The sequence below is a fragment of the Rhinopithecus bieti genome, unplaced genomic scaffold (assembly GCF_001698545.2).
Source record: "Rhinopithecus bieti isolate Rb0 unplaced genomic scaffold, ASM169854v2 scaffold_20101, whole genome shotgun sequence".
Lineage (NCBI taxonomy): Eukaryota > Metazoa > Chordata > Mammalia > Primates > Cercopithecidae > Rhinopithecus > Rhinopithecus bieti.
This window is the reverse complement of record NW_016810242.1, coordinates 1,220,806-1,240,109: the sequence shown is the minus strand read 5'-3', so window position 1 is coordinate 1,240,109 and position 19,304 is coordinate 1,220,806. Positions and strand designations below refer to the sequence as shown.

The window sequence follows — 19,304 nt, the reverse complement described above, 5'->3', positions numbered from 1 at the left end:
CCCCATTCCTGTACATGGTGCCCTTAGCAAGAGGAAACCCACCAGGAATTGGGAAGGGAGCAACCCACATCCTAGCTGGAAACATGAGGCTGCTGCAGAGAAGTCATGTCCTTAAAGAATCCTTGAGGAGAGAATTACATGTGATTAGTCCATTCATAACTTATGATAAATTAATGCTTCTGAAGACCAATGATTTCACCCTGTCACTGCAATCTTTGTAGGGCTCTTCACAAAACTCCTTTCATTCCCTAAGATCCCACCCTGGCAATCCTTTCAACTGATGGTTAGATGAACTTTAAAAGCATACATTGAAATTTCCCTTTCAGTTCAGGTATGTGTAAGCAGGTAGGTAACTGCAGGCAGGAAATAGAAACACATACTATGGAGTGGGAAAAAAATGAAGATTCAGTAGCCAAATAAAAATGTAATGATAAAAAATCAAATATCACAAATCTATGAAAGTCAGCTCCATGGAAATAATCTACCCAAATGGTTTTCTTTTCTGTTGTGTGAGCGGAGTTGAAGAGAGAGTGTTGAATCAAGAACCAGCAGAGTCAGGCCTCCTGTGCCCTTAGCTGAGTGGCTGTGGCACATCTTTCTATGCCTCAGTTTCCTCTTTTAGAAAATAAGCGATAATATTTAACCCCTGCCTTACTAGGGCAGTGTAGAGCTATACAATGTTCTAGAGAAATTAAATATCTACATTTACCAAAGTAGAAGTATTTAGCCCTTCAAAATTTGGAAAATAAATTATGCCCCAAAGTCCAGAGAAAACCAGTTCAAACATTGCAATTTCCCTTTCAGTTCAGGTATGTGTGAGCAAGGAGGTAGCCGCAGGGAGAAACTACAGGCTGGAAACATAAACACATATTATTTATTTCAAAAATATGTGTGTGCAACTATGTGTGTGTGTGTGTGGTATGTTACATTTTATGGTTTTTATTGTTTTTCACCTATATTGTGAGTTGATTCATTTATTATGAGTTGATTCATTCATTCAACAAAAATTGGTAGTGTACTTCTAATCTAGGTATTAGAACTAATCTAGGTATTAAAGATACTAATCTAGGTATTAGAGATAGAGGAGTGAACAAGAGAGACGAAAATCTTGCCTTTTTATATCTTACATCAAAGTGATAGATGCAACAATAAATATATAAAGGGATATAAAGTATAATACTAAGTAGTAATGATATCTGTGAAGACAAGTGGAGGAACATAAGGGATACAGAATTATGAGGTGAGGCTGGGAGCTATTTTAGGTTATGAAGTCAGAAAATTCTCACCATGAAGATGATGTTTAAGCAGGGAATATGTCTGTTTTAGTTTTCTAATCCCCATAGCATTTAGAAAACAGTTGGTGGTTAAGTAGTGCTCATTAGATATATTTATAAATACATGTGTTTGTGCCAGCTCTGTTGGAGATTCAATTACTTTTATAGTATATATTTTAAATATGACCTGTTTCCTCACCCTTTCAAAGGAAAGGAAGACCAGTATTTCTTATTATTCATATATACTTAATGAATGATTTATGAATTAATGCTTGTGAAGTCTAATGTTAGTAGTCCTAAAAACTTCTGTTGGTTTCATAAGTATTATTATGAAGCCCCCAATACTAACAGAATAAAGGTCCTTAGAAATCAGCCTAACAGCAACACTGCCAGTCAAAACGTTTCTATTATGACTTCATGTTAAAGCATGAAACGGAAGCCCTAAAAGTTGACTTGGTTTGCCTCAAGACACAATACAAGAATTAGAACCTACAACTTCTAATTCCTTTTACCTGTCTCAGATAACTGATTTTTTTTCTCCCTAGAATTAAAAAAGAAAAAATTCTGGGCCAGGGAATCAAACAGGCATTAAAACACCAGGACAGGACAGACTGTTTGCCACACACACACAAAATGGCTCTTTATGAAATGTGAATCTCTGTTTAGAGTCCAAGGCAGTACATTTTATACTCACTTTCCATTCTTCCCTGAAAATTCTCACTTGAAAAAAGTCATATACAATCAATCAAGTAAATTGTCTCCTTCCAGATTTATCCCTGAAGCCCTGTCACTTGAGTGACTAGGAGCCCAGGATTATATCTTGCAGATACTGTAGACTCTCAGACCAATATTCTCCTGTTTTCGTGTCACAATCAAGACTGCAGATTAATTCAAACAGGACTCTGCCCAACACATCTTATTTAATTGTTTTTAGTGTCTTAATATTTTAAAGGCAAAGAAAAAAGATGATAATTAGGTAAACATTAAAGATGATGATGATGGAAGAAGTCAAGCCATTCATCAGGAGGTGCTAAAATCCTGTCAACAGTATTTTCTGACTTGAACTGGGAAAAGATTCATGCTGTAATTTATCTTAGGGGCATTAATGTACATATGTGAGTGAATGTGTGACTATTTGAAAAGTTAGCACAGGTACAGAAAAAAAGATAACAAAAAATATTTTCTGCTTCCTGAAGCCTAACTCAGATCATATCCAAAGCACAACCAGTACCAGTGATTAATAGACTCATAAAATAGCATAGACGAGAACGATCAGTGTGGAACACCTGGTTCCCCCCACCCCACCCAGACTCGCTCAGCCAGTGCATGAGTGTTCTCTGCACTGTGTTCTCTATTACTTTCCTGATATACAGGAGTAAGAGGTCAGCTTATACTGTCACGTGGCACGGCTGCTCCAAGGACCAGTAGGCACACATAACACTACACCTCCCAGCTATCTCACCCTGAAGTCACACCCTGAGTTCAGCTGACTTCTCCACCCTTCTGTCCTATATGCTGATCTCTGCTTCACCACAGCCATGGGGCCTCCACGTTAGACACATATGGGACATTCTGCACACAGCAGCACCAGGCAGTTTCTGCAAGGCTCCTGAAGATATCCAGCCAAAACACATACAGACAGACAGACACACACACACACACACACACACACACACACACACACACACTGCCTTTTTCTTGCCATGTCACTACTCCACTCTTTACCACCACCCCCATCCTCAGTGGTCACCAGGGTATAAAGAAAAAGCATCATGGTACTTTACCCACAGCCTCCTCTGGGGTCCAATAACCTGAGGAATCACACACCCGCCGGGAGGAAGCTGTGTGCACATACTGACGAAATGTTCCATCTTCAGTGCAAGCGCCACACATGCTGCCTGAGGCCCTGGGGAGATGAAGGGATGGAGATGGGAGATGAGGAGAGTCCATCAGAGGAGTTGGGATAAGAAAATTAGAAAGACCTTTGTGTGGGGAGGGGAGGGGTTGATGGTTAGTAAGGACCTAGAATAACTGTATCTCAATCATTTTTTCTTGTGTGGATCTCATCTTTGCAATATTCAGTGACATGAAAATTTCAAGATCATGAAGCAGAAAAATTTAGCTAAGTCATAAAAGAGGCCTGTGGAGATGAAAGTGGGCAGTTTCTGTCCTAGGAACTAAGTAAACACCAAACAATTGAAATCTGAATCTTTCAACATAAAATTCCCTTCTATACAGACTCTCAGTAAGTCATTCAAAGCTTCCTTGAATTTCCCCCACTAAAACACACAATAATTTCCCACATAAACTTATTAGCTATATGTGTCCTTATGTTTTAAGCTCCCTACTTTAAATCACTTACATAAAATAAAAGTCAGGTGAAATGTAATGTCTCTTGGCTCACCATTGCCCTTGGGGGTATATCCAAATTATTTATCACGACTCAAGGTCCTTCACAAGCTAGCTCCAGCCTCACCTACTGCAGTTCCTTTCTGAGTTTTATATTTCCAGCACAATGAACAGATCACCATTCCACAAATACATCATGCTCTTCAGCTCCATAAAACATGGAGCTGCTCTCTTTGCTGCCAAATAGCCTTTCCAAGCTTCTCTGTTTAGCAAACTCCTACTTACCCTTCAAGAACCATTCAAGTGTAAACTCTGCAGTAGCACTTAAGCCTCTCTCCTCTGAGTGGCCAGTACTCCCTTCTCTGTGCACCCACTTCACGTGCTGGCTCCTCTCTTAGGACTCTGTTATGTGGTGTTGAGAATTTCCATTCACATTCTTTCCTCTCCTTTGCCTGCAAGCAGGTCCAGACAAAACCCTACTCTTGTTTATATTCCCGAAAGGCAGCACAGGGATTGGACCCAGCAGTCCCTCTGTGAATGCTTGTTTTATGGATATCCATGAGGTGATTAATACAGTTTATGAAAAGTTCTACAAGTACCGTAACTGAGGTAACTGGAAGAGGTAGATGCGATCATAGCTACTACATAATAACGGCAAGTCACTTCATGGGGCTTGCCTCTGATCCTTAGAATCTTTTTAGAAGCCCACTTGTGAATGACGCATCTGAAAATGGAGGCATCAAGTCAGGGTCTCTCAAAAGGTAAGAAAACAAGAATAACATCTTGTAATATGCCAGAAAAATAATATTATAAAATAAAGGTAGTGATTATGACAGCTGCTCCCATTTCTGAAGTACCTCACATAACTGGCATTGTGCCACTATGTCGTGCTTTTCATAAATGATTTCTAATTCCTGTAATAACCTTATGTTTACAAATGAGAAAACTCAGGCTCAGAGAGGTTAAGTAAATTGCCTAAGGTCACAACAAGTTCCTTAATTCCTTTGAGCAAGTTCCCAAACACCGTTGAGAGTCTAATACTTTGGAAACTAAAAGGTGTAGTTAAGATCCAACCTCGGACTTCAGTCAGCACTCACTTCTAACGTGAACATAATTCCAAAGCTCATTCTTTTGATGCACTTGGCCCTTCCGGGGCTGCTGGTAAGTGCGTAGCTGGGGCTCTTCTCTGACATAAGGGTTCCAAATACCTGCTGGGGTGGAGTAAACACAACTCCAAGCATGACACAAATCGCTGGGCATGTGACGCGAGTCCCCCTGACACACATGTTGGGAGGTCTCAAAACTGCAGTCCACCTAGCTGAGAAAAGGAAGCAAATCGCAGGCTTTTCTGCCAACAGACTCTCAGCACGCCCGTACTGATGTCTGCTTTATCGTAACGTTTGTACCAGAGAGAGAATTCAAAGATTAAATTGTTTACATGTGTTACATAAACGGATGTAAAACTCTGGTTTGCACATACCCAAAGAGGACTTGCTGTTCAGGCAGTTTGACCAAAGCTGCACAAGGTCACACTTGCAGGAAGACGATTCTCACACACATCACACAGATGTGTGCTGACTCACAAACAGAGCCCATGAGGGTTTGGGCGCTGATGACCGTGAAACTACTTTGTAGGGTTGTGAGGTCTAAGTGGTGTCACACACTAAGTATGTATCAAGGTATCAGGGATAGGTATCAAGATCCCAAGAGGCTGAAACACCACTGTGAAAGAGGATTCACCAGCTTCCTCCTATCCCTGTCTCTCACTTGCCGCTCTCCCTAGGCCTTCAGCAAAGCTGAAGGGCATGGAAACTTGTTCCAGGGACACCCTTCTCTTTAGCTGAGGCCTGACACTCAGAGGGAAAGTGTGGTACAAAGAAGAGATGTGCTAAATGAGAACGCTCTAAATTAAGAAATCATCCATTCCGTGTTCCTTATTCCCGAATTTCCACTGAACTCCTCAGTTCACCTCTAGTCAGTTGTGGGGTCTTGGGCTTGCCATTGTATGTTTCTCTATGCCTCAGAATTCTCACTTCTTTAGCAGGAGCTGTGTTTATTGCAAAGACTAAATAAGACAAGTGCAAGGAAAATACCTAGCACAACACTTCACATACAGTGCAACCAATAGATAAGGGACTGTCGTTATTTAGAATATAGCAGTAGGTTTTGAAAGAGGTCAGTCCGCACAGGTCACAGAAGGGGTTCTGGTCCTTCTCAGTGAAACCATATTCTCTCATCCCCCACCAATGATCAGATGTCATTCATTTTCCTACCTTTCCTTTCTACAAAAATTTATCTGATATTCTTTCAAACCAATATGCAAAGGATGAATGAAAGTTTTAGGTGTAATGCTTTTCTTCAGTAAACACATACTAGGTGTCTGTTGTGGCAGGGCAAGAGACAAAGAGACAAAAAAGAATCCTGCCTCCCCCAATAGTTACCAGTCAAGTGGGGTAGATAGGAAAATAAGCAGAGGATGACAATTCCATGAGGTAGTGGCCATAAGAGGGGGAGGCATAGGAGGCTGAGAAGGTGTCAGAAGCACCCTCATAAGTCAGGGAAGCCCTCTGATGCACAGCTTATGGCAGTGGGCACACTCCCATCCACCCACACCCAGAAGTGCCTGGAGAAGTATGCTATAATCCCTCCCCCAAAACCACTCTGCCAGTGGCAAGCCACTACTCCACCCTCATGCCACGAAGGAACAGCTGACAGAGACAAATGGCAGATGCCCTCTCAGTTCTGCCAATTTATCCCTGTCACATTGGTCAGCCTCTCCAGGCCTCCCTGAGGGGGATTGAGCACTTAGGATGAGCCACTGGCTCCCAAGAGAGCCCATGAGTTCTGCTAAAGCAACGAGAACAGAGTAGGCTGGAGCAGCAGCTCTGAGCAGTGGTGCACACATTTATAGTTCCAAATTGGAGTTCCCCTGGCTTCATATTCTTCCTCTTATTTACATGAAACGCCACAGAGAAATAAAACAGCTCACCCACGGCCAGTGCCTCTCTCACCTGTCATATACAACTCCACTAAGAGGAGGCAGCCAGTGGATAGTGAGGGACTTGTTGGTCTGTCCGATGATCATAGGTGGGATAGGGATAGGGGTGGGCTTTCTGCTTTCAGTCCACTGCTGATAGACCAGGTCCAAATAGCAATGCATTCGGGCCACTTGGTTAGGGGTAAAGTTGTCAGTGCAGTTATCATCTGTGGAGACAAAAAAGGTAGCACAAGAGATGGAGATTTTAACCCATCAAGTCCACCAAGGCAGAGATAAATGGTGCCTTGTTCATGGCTGAGTTAACTTATTAGGCTCAATGAGCACTTGTTAAATGAATGAACAAATGCAATCTGTTCCAGAAAGGGTCTAAGCTGGAAAGGGTAAGAGAAGACAGAGACCAGAGATGTAGCACTTTCATATCTAAAGCAGGGTCATGACCTTAAAGTTGGGCATCCCAGGGTGAGACTAAGGTTGCTCTGAGTTGATGGTTGCTTATTCAGCAAACCACAAGATGGCAGTGTTTCAACAGACGGCCTTTCCACTTGTGAACATTTGTGGAGTTGCAGACACCTGCTTTATCGCCCAGTGACGTTGGTGAGCATTCAGAGCTGCTCCAGGGGAAAGAGAGCCAAATGTCAAGGAGACAGCAGGGCTGGGAACGGTGGTCTCAGCTTCACTTTTGGATCTGGCAAGCTCTCTTTAGCAGGTACATTTTGCATAGGGTTGGAAAGGGAGTTTTCTTAGTGCCAGGGACTTTTCCAGTGAAAACACACCAGTCAAGTACTGCTTCACTCAGCTTCTTAAATGTTTCCTCTTCCCACTTCAAAGGTGCTGCCTCCAGACCTCTGCCCTCTGCATGGCATCATCTGGTGTCTCTGCCCCTTGATGGGGGAGGAAAGGTGCTGGTGCTTACACGTCTGATGCACCTGAATTATTCACCGCAATGAAACTCAGATAGACACATCTTGAAAGGTAACAGACAGAACCGGCTCATCATACTTTCTTCCCTTCAAAGTCATGATCAGGGTGTGGTGGTTTATTCTTTTTTGGATAGTTCTAGAAGAATATGTCACCAAACAAGACCCCGAAACTTATAGAAAGAAAATATCTTCTTTCACCATTGGACTAGGTAATCAAATCAAATAAGTCTTTAATTTTAGAGAAAAATTTGAGTCCATTATAGGAAACCAGTCACTATTACTTTTCACCAGAATCAAGGAAGGCATGAGAGACAGTGAAGAATAGTACAGAAGCTAAATTAAGGAAGGAATGATCAGATGACAAGTTTTTCCCAGGGCCAGGAAGATGCCATTTTTTTTTAATTAGATGTCACCTTTTGATGGGGAGAGGGTGGCAGGCAGCTAAGAATTAGTACTTGGCCAGTGCTGGAAAAAGAGAATCCGATTTTGTTTGTTTTTAATAACATACAGTAAAAAAAAAAATCCTGAGCCTAAATTAACCAAGCCACCTTGTGGACTAACTTCAAAAATAGTAAAAAGGGCCACCTTGACCCATAAACTCTTTTCCTTTATTTCCACTGGACTCTTCTTCAGAGTCAATGTCTAAGAATGTGGGCAAAAATAAGAAAAACCACATTCTAGAAGTCAAGGGGATCACAAGAGGGCTTTCAGCTCTGTGCCTTTTTTACTACCGAGGATAGAAGTATCTTTTTAAATATCTAGTAGAGGAGAATTCAGTGAACAAAGTACCTTAATACTTCAGTATTTCTTCAAGCGCTTCAAAGACATGAAAAAATAATAATACCCTATAATAAATACACTTCGACTCTCTGACACAAAGGACCACTTGCTCATTCTCCCATCAGCTCCCACACCTCCACCCTCCCAGCTCTCAAAGGCCCCCATGTATTCTTAATAGAAAACAAAGCAAGACAGTGGTGATACCCGTGTAGCTCATGTAGTTAGTGAACGGAGCCCCTGGGAAGCGAGTGAAGCCACAGGTGTCACTCATGGCCTCTGGTTCCCGGCACAGCTCGCTCTTGGGAGTGGGGGCGGTGTCGGCGCAGAGGTCTCCCGTTTCCATGGATGGCACTGTCTCCTTGCAGGGGTCATTGCAGGATTCTCTTTCACTGACCCCTTTAAAGACGTGGTAGAGTCCCAGAACATGTCCCACTTCATGGATCATGGTGTCGGTGTGGCCAGGCATCCCATAATAGCCTGGGCTGAGGACAATGCCACCTGCAATGAAAGTTTTGAAAAGCCTTTCAGAACACAGAATGAACAGCAGCTCTCCAATCCTTAATTGTGTTTTCTGATAAACATCAAATATTCCATTTCAGCCTCTAAGGAGTCACTTTATAACTTCTGATGACATACAGTCATTGCTCTTCTTTCTTGCCACAGAAACCCTCTAAACAAATTAATACACACTTCTTTATCCTCTACATGGGTGAGTGTTATACTAGAGGCCTGGATAGCAACGTTAACATAATAGAGAGCCAGAATTCTCAGCCCTGTATGCATATTAAAATCACCTGGGAGAGTTAAAAGAAGGCATACAGGGGTTCAAATACTACCCCTGATGAATTAAGTCCAAACATTCGAGGATGAGGTTCATGCAGTGACATTTTTTAAAACTTCCCAGGTTGAGAATCACTGATTTAGGCAAAAGCCCATGGGATTTGGAGTCAAGGAAATCTGATCTAACTCCTGCCCCTCCACATCCCAGTTTTGAAGACTTGAACAGCTGTCTTACCTCCTGGAACTCAGTTTTGTTGTCTATAAAGTGGGGATGATAACACTAAAATTTGTTGTTGTTTTCTTCAGTGTTTGGCACATAAAGGAAATGACAGCTGTGTAGGCCGCTTCTGATTTAACAATCCCTACTCTCAACAACTAGTTAGACAAAAGATAAGTTCAACTGAACTACCACAAAATTGGGAACATCACAGTCACTATGAGAATATGCCCCACCCTCACTCCCCCTAAATCTCCATGAGAACACGAAGGGATGTGTTTCAGGGAAGAGTTCATTGCATCCAATCAGGCTGAGATGGGAGACTTAATGGTATCATTGGAAACTTACAAAAGGAAAGGCTAAGGATCTCTGAGTGTCCCAAATTCTATCTGCGTAGCTTGTTGGAATCCTAATTCCTGCTTCCCTCCTCTCCCATGGTTGAGCCACCTAGCTTTCCTTCTTTATACCCCAAAATTGTCAGGACCGGGCCCAGTCTTATCTCTGAGAGATGAGACAGAGAATGTCAACATCCTTGGATCAACCCTCTGGAGTCCAAGGCCACCCGTGGCTGTGCTGCCCAGCTGGCCCTGCCCTTCTGTCCCAGGTCTGATCTCAGTTTCCAGGACTTGCTTCACTTCTCACACCTGAGTCTTCCCTATGTCAATAGTCTTCTAAGTATAGCAGGTCCTCCAGGAGAATAGCTCTTTCTCTTGCCAGGGCATATTCCAAAGACTATGTCCTATTCTTGCCTCCATTCAACATCCCTTAGACAACCACATACACAGCTTTATGGGCAGGAGACAATCACAGGATATCTGGCACCACACCCACTGATCTACCTAATAGGCAGCTAAATTGACTTTCTTGTGACTACTTTACTGCACAGGACAGTTTTTAAGTCCAAGTTCCAGTCTTTCCCAGTTTACTCGAACATACTGACCTTACCCAAGCCATGCCCAAACTCATCTAAGATACAGTGTCTCCTTTCACATCTCAGGTGAAACTAGACCTCACCTCCCATGCTTATTATTTCTACTACTTCTGGTAAAATTGTTATTCTCTAAACTTATTCTTTTTTATTTCTCTTTTTTTATAAGGTTAATTTCTGAATATTTATTTCATTTGTGCATCATGATGTCAACATAAGGTTAAACTAACTTAAAAACAGGTCTGATTCAAGAGTGCCTGTTATTTGAATAAACCTGGAGAAACACAGTATTTCCACTTTCCAAGAGGCCCACACTTCATGTTTACATATCCGATGGCAGCAATAATCATCACCAACGTTCATGTACAATTATGCCTCCAGTCCTCTAACGGCAATATCGACCTTCACATCAGTGGAGATAATTCTAAGAGAACAGCTTTCTGTTCTTTCCAGGTGCCTTCACCTTTTTCATCCTTTTTCCTCCACCACACTTCTAACCTCTACATATGTTTAATCCCTTTTCTGCCTACTCTTTCCCCCATTTCTAAGTAAGTTTTGGCTTAAAATAAAACTAATATTCAGGAATAGGATTTTGAAAGGCTACACAATTCACCTATAAAGTTTAAGTATCTACATTGATTAGTTTTCTTCCCATCTTGGGTTTATAAAATCTGAACCAGGGTAATACTTTGAAAAAACAAGTGGCATCAGTGGTTAAATACGCTTGAGGAAAATGCAGCACGCCATACTATCCTCCTGAAAAATCCATAATGTGCATGAGTGAGCTGTTGTATTAAAAGCCCTGAAAAGTCCTTCATCAATTGAGTTTGCTTTTCAAACTTATTTGAACACAGAACGTGTCCAAGGTAGAACATCTTCTGACATCTCTGGAGTACCAGATGTTTCAGAGCACAATCCAAGAAACACTACCAAAGATGAAAAAAAAAAAAAGTTCAAATCAATAGTTACTTTCTACTCATATATTTTAGCCCTGAGCAAAACATCAAATATCTCCACATCCTATGGCCAGCCAGGTCCAGGTCCTTTTGTGATCTCCTTCAGTTATAGATAAAGAAAATGTAGATGAAAAGAAAGATGGTTCTAGGAAGAAAGGATGGCAAAATCAACATGTGCCAAGAAAGGAGGGATGACCAGGAGTGTGGACTGGAAACACTTGAGAATACGGGGCAGTCATTATAATATTGGGCTTCTAATCAACCAGCAGCAGTCTCTGCCTCAACCCCAAATGAGATGTTTCCAAATCTAAAAATATTTTGCAACAGCCATCTTTCAATAAACCAGCTTATTTATAACTGGAAGAAGAAGCATAAAAATGCAAGCCCTCAACACTCCCAGCAAATCCCCTCCATACCCAGGATAATTGGCCAGGGTTCTCCAGTGTAGCACTCTTGGTGCACATTTCCAACACAGAAGAATACAATTTTAATCAAACAACACTTACATTTTCACTAAAAACGTAAGCATTTTAACACACATTTGCAAGTTATATTTTCAATTGCAGAGAGATGTACTTATGCTAATAACTCATTTATATGGAAGACATGGCAACGGGTTCAGTAACTACATGTGTGTTAACTAGGATATTGCACAAAATAGAGAAATATAGAAAATACAGAACAAAATATTGCTCTAATTTAGGGATGAGTGTTGTGCACACCAACACATGTTGAGAACAAAAATCCCAAGGTCCTAGACCTCTTATAGTAATTCTATATCTACTACAGCACCAGATTATAAAATTGCCCCCCTCAACTAGAACTAGAGGAGCTTGGAGTGTGGACCATTAGCTGACCCTCACTCGCTCCATGGCCTTGGCTGTTCAACCTTTCCCCTAATCTCTTCATCTGTAAAATGAGGGGGTAGATTGACATCACTAAGATTTCTTCCCATCTGTATTCCCAGACTCTGAGAGCTAACATGCAGGCTTTGTGGGACAGTCATGAACACATACATGTAAAGGAATCTGTATTGTCCTGGACTGTCACTGCCTCGGCCTTGCAGTTTGTGTTCCAAGACTCCCAACTCTCAGTGGCCTGAGGGAAAGGGGAAAGCTGGCAGTGAGAAACCAGCCATCCTACTCTCAGACCTGCTGCGGATTTCCAAGTGACCCGGATTCGCCGCCCTTTAATCCTCACTACCTCTCCACTAGTGATATGGTTTGGCCGTGTCCCCACCCCAAATCTCATTTTGAATTGTAAACCCCAAAATCCCATAATCCCCACATGTCAAGGGTGGGACCAGGTGGAGGTAATTGAATCATGGGGGCAGTTTCCCTTATGCTGTTCTCATGACAATGAGTAAGTCTCAAGAGATCTGATAGTTTTATAAGTGTCTGGCATTTCCCATACTCGCACTCATTCTCTTTCCTGCCCCCCTGTGAAGAGGTATCTTCTGCCGTAATTGTAAGTTTCCTGAGGCCCCCCAAGCCATACTGAACTGTGAGTCAATTAAACGCCCTCCCTTAATAAATTACCCAGCCTCAGGTATTTCTTCACAAAAGTGTGAGAACGGACTGATACAACTGGTTTGCACCCTTCATCCACTCTCACAGATACGGGGTCTCACACTGTTCTTCCCACCCACCCTTTATTCCAACCAAAACAAACTTGTGAAGTTATTAGGGAAATGAGTTTTAATCACGCACAGACACACACTCACATTATTAAGGAGTGGGTTTTCATTACTCACTGAGACACACACACACTCACATCGATGTAGGGGTGAGGAAAGACATTAAATTTATTTGGTGATTTAGTTTAGAAAAGTTCTTTCGTGTTTTAATAAAAGTTACACATACACATGTACTCATGCCAAAGCCAGAGTGAGGCATAAAGACGTGTTGCCCAAAATTTAATAAGAGGAATGCAAGCATTTCTTTTCATTAAAAGGAACAAGATGTGATAATAAATAATAAATAAAACTGAGTGGCTAGAGTGGCAATCCCTTCCTGCCATCACCAGCATTTAAGTCTTCCCCAATGAGGAGGAGGGGCCTGAGGGACTGTGCATTCCCCTGCTTTCAGGAAAAGCTGCAATCCTTTCTCAGGGGCAACATCATAGGAATAATGAAAAAATAGTCAGAAATGCTACTTGTCAGTACCATTTTATATTAATATTCAAATGAACCAGCATTATCTTCTGAAGCTAGAATCTGCACACACACTCTCTTCCAGTTACATGGGTGAGACTGTGCGTGATTACATGTGGTTCCTGCACCGCTGAACAGAAGCTTCTCTCTCACAAGGTAGCCTTTGGAGGGGCCAGGGCTCCTTCTTTAGCTGGCACTGTAAAGGTATTGATCCTGATATGGGGAAACACTCCTTAAAAGCTCTCAAGGCTGTTTACTGATCTGTTTAATGGTAATAACAAGAGATCCTACCTCAAAGGATTGCCATGAAGATTAAAGTAGTAAGGTAAATAAATAAGCATTTAGCTTATTTCCTAGAACAAAGAGACTCAAAATATATATTAGACCATCTGTCAATATTATTATTCTATGTGCAATCTGGCAGTACACGTTCATTTGCCTATAACCTTCATTGGCTCCCACCTAACCTTCATTCATAAAAAAATAAAAAAGAAGGTGGGGCCTGACCATAAATTAGACAGACCTCCCAGAGTGAAACCAGGCATTTCCAGACACAGTAGGAGAACAACCTCAACAAGGAGCTCTGATTTTCCTCTAAGCCGCTCATACTTTGTCTTCATGTTGTTCTGATCCTAACAACTGCAGGCATCCAGAAGACAAGCAAGACTTTGAGAGGGCTGCAAATAGACAAGTGCCCATTCTCTTCATAGACAACATATTAGGGTTCAAAACTTATTCTTGGCAGTCTGAAATTAGGCTGCTAATTGCAGGAGGAAAGGAAATCTTACCAAATTGGGGCTGTTGGCATAATTCTTCACAGACCTCAAATTATTGTTAGATCAGATTTACACAAGATGTCTTTGTTCTGTAGTGCCAATAATCATTCCCTTCCAACTCTCTAGTTATGGGGAATATGATTATCATTTTTATACTCAAAACCATTAATTTTTATCATTCTTTATCTTGGATGACAAAATTGAAACACAGATGAAAGATAAAACATGATAGTAGAATGGGGAGTGGGGTAGGGACAAGATTCCATCCCCTACAGTTGAATCCCTTCTTTGGTGTTCCTGCTCTTGCCTGACACATTGAAACATGAAGAGAAAAGAAATGCACACATATATTTTCAACTATATCACAATGCTTCAGTCTCCACTCTGAGGCACTTTCAGGAGCCCCCCACCTTCACTCACTTCCCCAATGCCCATCCTGCAAGACTGTCAACGGACTGATAACAAGACCAGGAATACTTACTCAGGGGAAACTTTAAAGTACTAGTGTAAAAGGATGGAAAAAATTTGGAAATACTAACATTTTACCCTAGTAATTCCATGCTTCTCTTCTCCCTACTCCACTCAATTCACAATACCAGACTTTTCTACATGTATTAACCTCACTAGGAGGTAATATAACATAATGAGAAGCAAGGAAACAAGAAATCCTTTTTTGGCTGTGGGGTTTCTAAGCCTCTGCCACCTGGGTCCTGAAATGACTCCATCCACAGTTTAGCCAGCATGGTAGATGGATTGAAGACAGGGACCCTCGCTCTCACACTACCAACACGACCACTACCACATTAGCCTAGAAATGATTCTCCCAAGCTGAAAGAAGAGGAAAGAGGCGAAAGGTAAATAATGGGAATGAATAGTTGGTAGTAGGTCCAATAAAGTTGACTGTACCCTGACTTTCGAGCTGGAAAAGGGATAAAAACCCACAATAGGTTTGTGTGATCTGACAGCAGAGGGATCTTGCCTCATTACAGTAATAGATTCCTAAGTGGCTTAGCCCTAGAGAGGAACCACTGACTACCAGAGCTAAGCAGGAAGGGCAACAGAGCCTGCCAGAAATTCCCTGAGGGTGTCCCTGTGATGAGAACCAGGGTCATCTCAGGTGACCAGCATCACCTGGTGACCAAGGACAAAAATGGATCATTTTCCCTGTGGTCTCAGCACGTACAAGCCATCTCCACAGTTAGGTACAGCCCCAAGCATAACAGGCATAATTGACTGAGAGTAAATTACTACTACTCAGTAGCATGGGGGCTGAAAATAGATATAAAGTTTAACGACAGAAGAATAAAGCAAGTTACATTTCTTGCATGCCTGAATGTGTATGCCAAGACTTGAACCCAGTGTGTGCCAGTACCATCAACTTGTACATGGAACGCAATATGAATGGGCTCCCAGCAACTGGGGGCCACGTGTGGCACAGCTGTTCCTTAATGGACTGGCAGTAGGAGAACACATGCCTTCTTAGAAGATCTTTCAGCCTTGATTACAAAAGACAAGCCAAAACAATAAGACAGAGTTGTTGTGTGGTCTAGGGGATGGTGTGGGGGAAGAAAAGAAAGAATCTGCTAATTAGAAGATGAAATCTTAGTAGTAAACAGCCAAGCTTCCAAAGTGATTCTGTATTTCTAAATTCCTACTGGCTTTTCCAGGCTTTAACACAAGAATACCCAAGTGGCTCACGGTAAAGAGAATGATTCCCAGAGCCACTTTCAGTAAAATAAATAAATAAATAAATAAAATAGCTTTGGGCAGCTTGAGAAAAGGATATTGGTTGAAAACTCTAAAACAGTTCTGTAAAATTTTAGGGCTGAATATTATATGCCCATAAAACGGGGAGGTTGAGGGCCGGTCTGCAGGTGCCTATGTAATTACTTCCAGTGACTGGTGAAACTGCTTCTTAAAACATGCTGTCCATAATGAAGGGACAAAGTTATAAAACCATGCCTTGGGGTCCAGGGAAGGAGCACTTCAAGTCAGGACAAGGAAAGAAAAAGTGGTGTAGGTGGACTGGTAGGCAAAGGGAGAGAAGGAAATGGGGACAATTAAAAATAATAATAACTGGAGCTAGAAAAAGAAGCGAATCTTTAAGAGAACCAGCCCAGGAGCCATTCATCTCCAAATCTCATATTGGCTTGATTTTACAGCTTGTGGTCTCATTAGAAGGCAGTCTTTATTCCAGTCAAGACTGAACCAAGACAAGCATGTGTAGAGGGTGAAGATTTTGCTGAATCTGGTGTCATTTTTTTTTTTTTTTTTTTTTGGTCTCCTTGTATACCCTTTCAGTTACTCCTATCTGCAACAGTCAAGCATTCAGGGAGCACTAGCCACTCCCACATTGTGGAGAAAAGTAATCTGTTGAATTAAAACTGAAGATGTTATTAGCAAGGCATTAGAGACTTAATATATAACCCTTTCCTTGTTCCATTATGGGGGCAATGCTTCACACACACACACACACACACACACACACACACACACACACACAACCTCATGATGGATTCTTTTTTTGTCTACTTTGCAGGAAAATCATGACAGAATTTTAGGCACTACAGAGTATGAGTGGGGAAGATATTTCCTATAATTCATTTATTCGTTAAGCATTATTGAGCATTTATCTATGCCAGGCACTGTTCTGGAGTATCAAGGATTTAATGAGTACTAGGACGTGTTTTAGAAGAGAAGACCTTTCAAATCACCGTATATAAAAGTGAGTATTTACATCACATGCTTTTAAATGCAGGAATCTTTGTTTGGGGTACCCTAATTTCAGAGTACAGCATTCAAATTCTATGCTAATTTTGTTTAAAGTGTTTAATATCCAAAAGTGTTCCCTGTTTTCCAAACTCCAAAGCACCCAGAACAGCGTCATTTACTAAATGTCATCTTCCGACAGTTAAATCATCTACAACAGAAGCCAAGGGGTAATTACCAGGAACAGTTCTCATCTTATTTATGTCATATAGGCTGCCTAATGAATGACTATGACCTCTAATATTTACATGTGCACTCCAGTTTACACATCTTATTTATTCCTTAGTTCTAGGAAGAATCACTCTGTTTTGGCACAGTAAAAAAAAAAAACAAAAACAAAAAACAAACAAACAAACAAAAAAAACACCAGCAGTGAATAAGGGACAATGGTGGCTTTGCTCTAGCCCAATCCTTTAATGACAAACACCTTCATGATCTACAAATGTTGGTGTGCCTCGGAGCACTCCCTCCATCAGGTTGTGGACTATAACCATGCTCAAGTCTCTTTTAATCCAAAACCTTCTTCATCACCCTCTAACCATCACCTTCTTCTTCACCCTAGTGCTTTATGCCTTCACCGTCAAACTTCTTGAAAGATCCACATCCCCCTCTTCACCTTCTGTGGGTTCCTCTACCTGTCCCACTCTGGTTTCTGCACCCAGACTCCACAGAAACAATCTGGTTAATGTTATCAAAGACTTCCCACTTACCATATCTATGAATAGTTCTTAGCACCTGAGGCTTCATTCACATTGTGCATCAATGTATCACAACTGATGTAAACTTTAATCTCAATATCCAACTATTTGGTTGAAAGAAAGCTGAAGTTTGTCCTGGAAGAAACCCTGCAAAAGTTCTGCATGAGGAAGGGGTATCTCACCTCCAAGCTAGTTTCTGCCACCTATACTGCTGCTGCTTTGCCTTCTCCCAGGTAGTGGTCCTACCCATACCAACCCTGTGACAGCTACTCCACTGCAGTCCACTGGGCTCCAGGACATTCACAGACCACTCACCTCCCCAGACCACCCACCATTGTTTACCCTTTCCTTCTCTGATTTGTAAGGAAGCTCTCTCTGCTTCTTACAAGCAGTTCTACCATTGCAAGCAGATGCATTCCTAAAAACACATTTCTTTCCTTTATAAAAGAGCCAAGATTTTTCCAGGGCACCGAAAAAGTTTCTATCTTGGAGGCTGAAGGCACAACCAGGAAGGGCAACCACAGATACACTGTATTTGAAGCTTCTACTACTACTATTAAAGCTCATATTTACTGAACTCCTGCTGTATGCCAGACATTCTTCCTCATGCTTATTATCCCCATTTTACATATGATGAAACAAAAGCCCAGGTCCCGTTTGTTCCTATCCATGTGAAGCCATAACCCACTCCATCATTCAAATATTTTCTTTTCCCCCAATCAAGAATCACTTCATCTGGACTCATTTGAAGATCCCTTATGTTTAAACCCCCATGATCCAGGTTCAAGTTTCCTCCCACAGGGTCCTCAGGTCCCATGCACCTGAGAGCACGTTGCTTGTGAGCTGAATGGGTGCTCTCACTGCTCTGTGGTGGTACAGACATTCTCTAGAACAATTAGGAACGTGGCAGACCAGAACACTAGGAAGTATCTAGCTTCTGTGCCACAGTGATTCTTCTCTCTAACTTGGCCAAAATGCCTGTGTGCTGATTTCATCTTTCTGCAGTAGCTGTGGACCCCACGAGACTTTCTCAAAACTCTCTGTCTTTTGGTTTCCGGTACATACCCTGATATCTTTTCCTCCTCCTTCTTCCATGGAACCCCCTTCTTAGCTGATTTTAGAGACCCCTAGCTCAACATATCTAAAAACAAACTGGCTCCCCATTTGCTTTTCCTTTTCCTGCATTTTCTACCTTGGCACCACCATCCACTCAGTCAATCAAACAGAACTCCTCTTTCCCCATCTCCTTATTTATTCGAACCAATTTTCTTAGCACTTACAGCTATAAATGAGAAATAAAGCAATATAATTTATGTTAAATCTTTTCTCATTACAGCAATAATTACTATTCATTCACAGACACAAAAACTACTCTGGGGTTGGGAGAGCCATGTTTATCTCCTTAAAATACACATTTCCCAAGTATTTGTTTTTACTAGTGATTAACCAACATCTAAAAATATTGTTTTGATCAATTGTAGAAGAGTAATCATTGCAAATGATAACTCAACTGAGAAGTGATTTTTAACGCTTAATAACTTACGTTAGTTTCAATGCTGATATCCTGTTGGTGAGACTGTACTATTGTTTTACAAGATGCTACCATTAGGGGAAATGGGTAAAGGTTATACAGAATGTTTTTGCATTTCTTCTTACAACTACATGTGAATGTATAATATCTCAAAATAAAAAGTCTAGTTTAACAAA

General features: G+C 41.5%; 1 protein-coding gene across 3 annotated transcripts in view; it reads right to left on the bottom strand.

The window, feature by feature from the left end:
* PAPPA2 (pappalysin 2) overlaps positions 1-19,304 on the bottom strand; it is a 310,433-nt gene that overhangs the window by 156,045 nt on the left and 135,084 nt on the right. For all 3 annotated transcript variants that reach the window (XM_017891696.1, XM_017891697.1, XM_017891698.1), the window contains exons 5-7: positions 8,526-8,819; positions 6,635-6,827; positions 3,059-3,180 (exon numbers count right to left, since the gene is read on the bottom strand). In XM_017891696.1, coding sequence (XP_017747185.1) covers positions 3,059-3,180; positions 6,635-6,827; positions 8,526-8,819 — 609 coding nt within the window. The remainder of the gene's footprint in view (positions 1-3,058; positions 3,181-6,634; positions 6,828-8,525; positions 8,820-19,304) is intronic.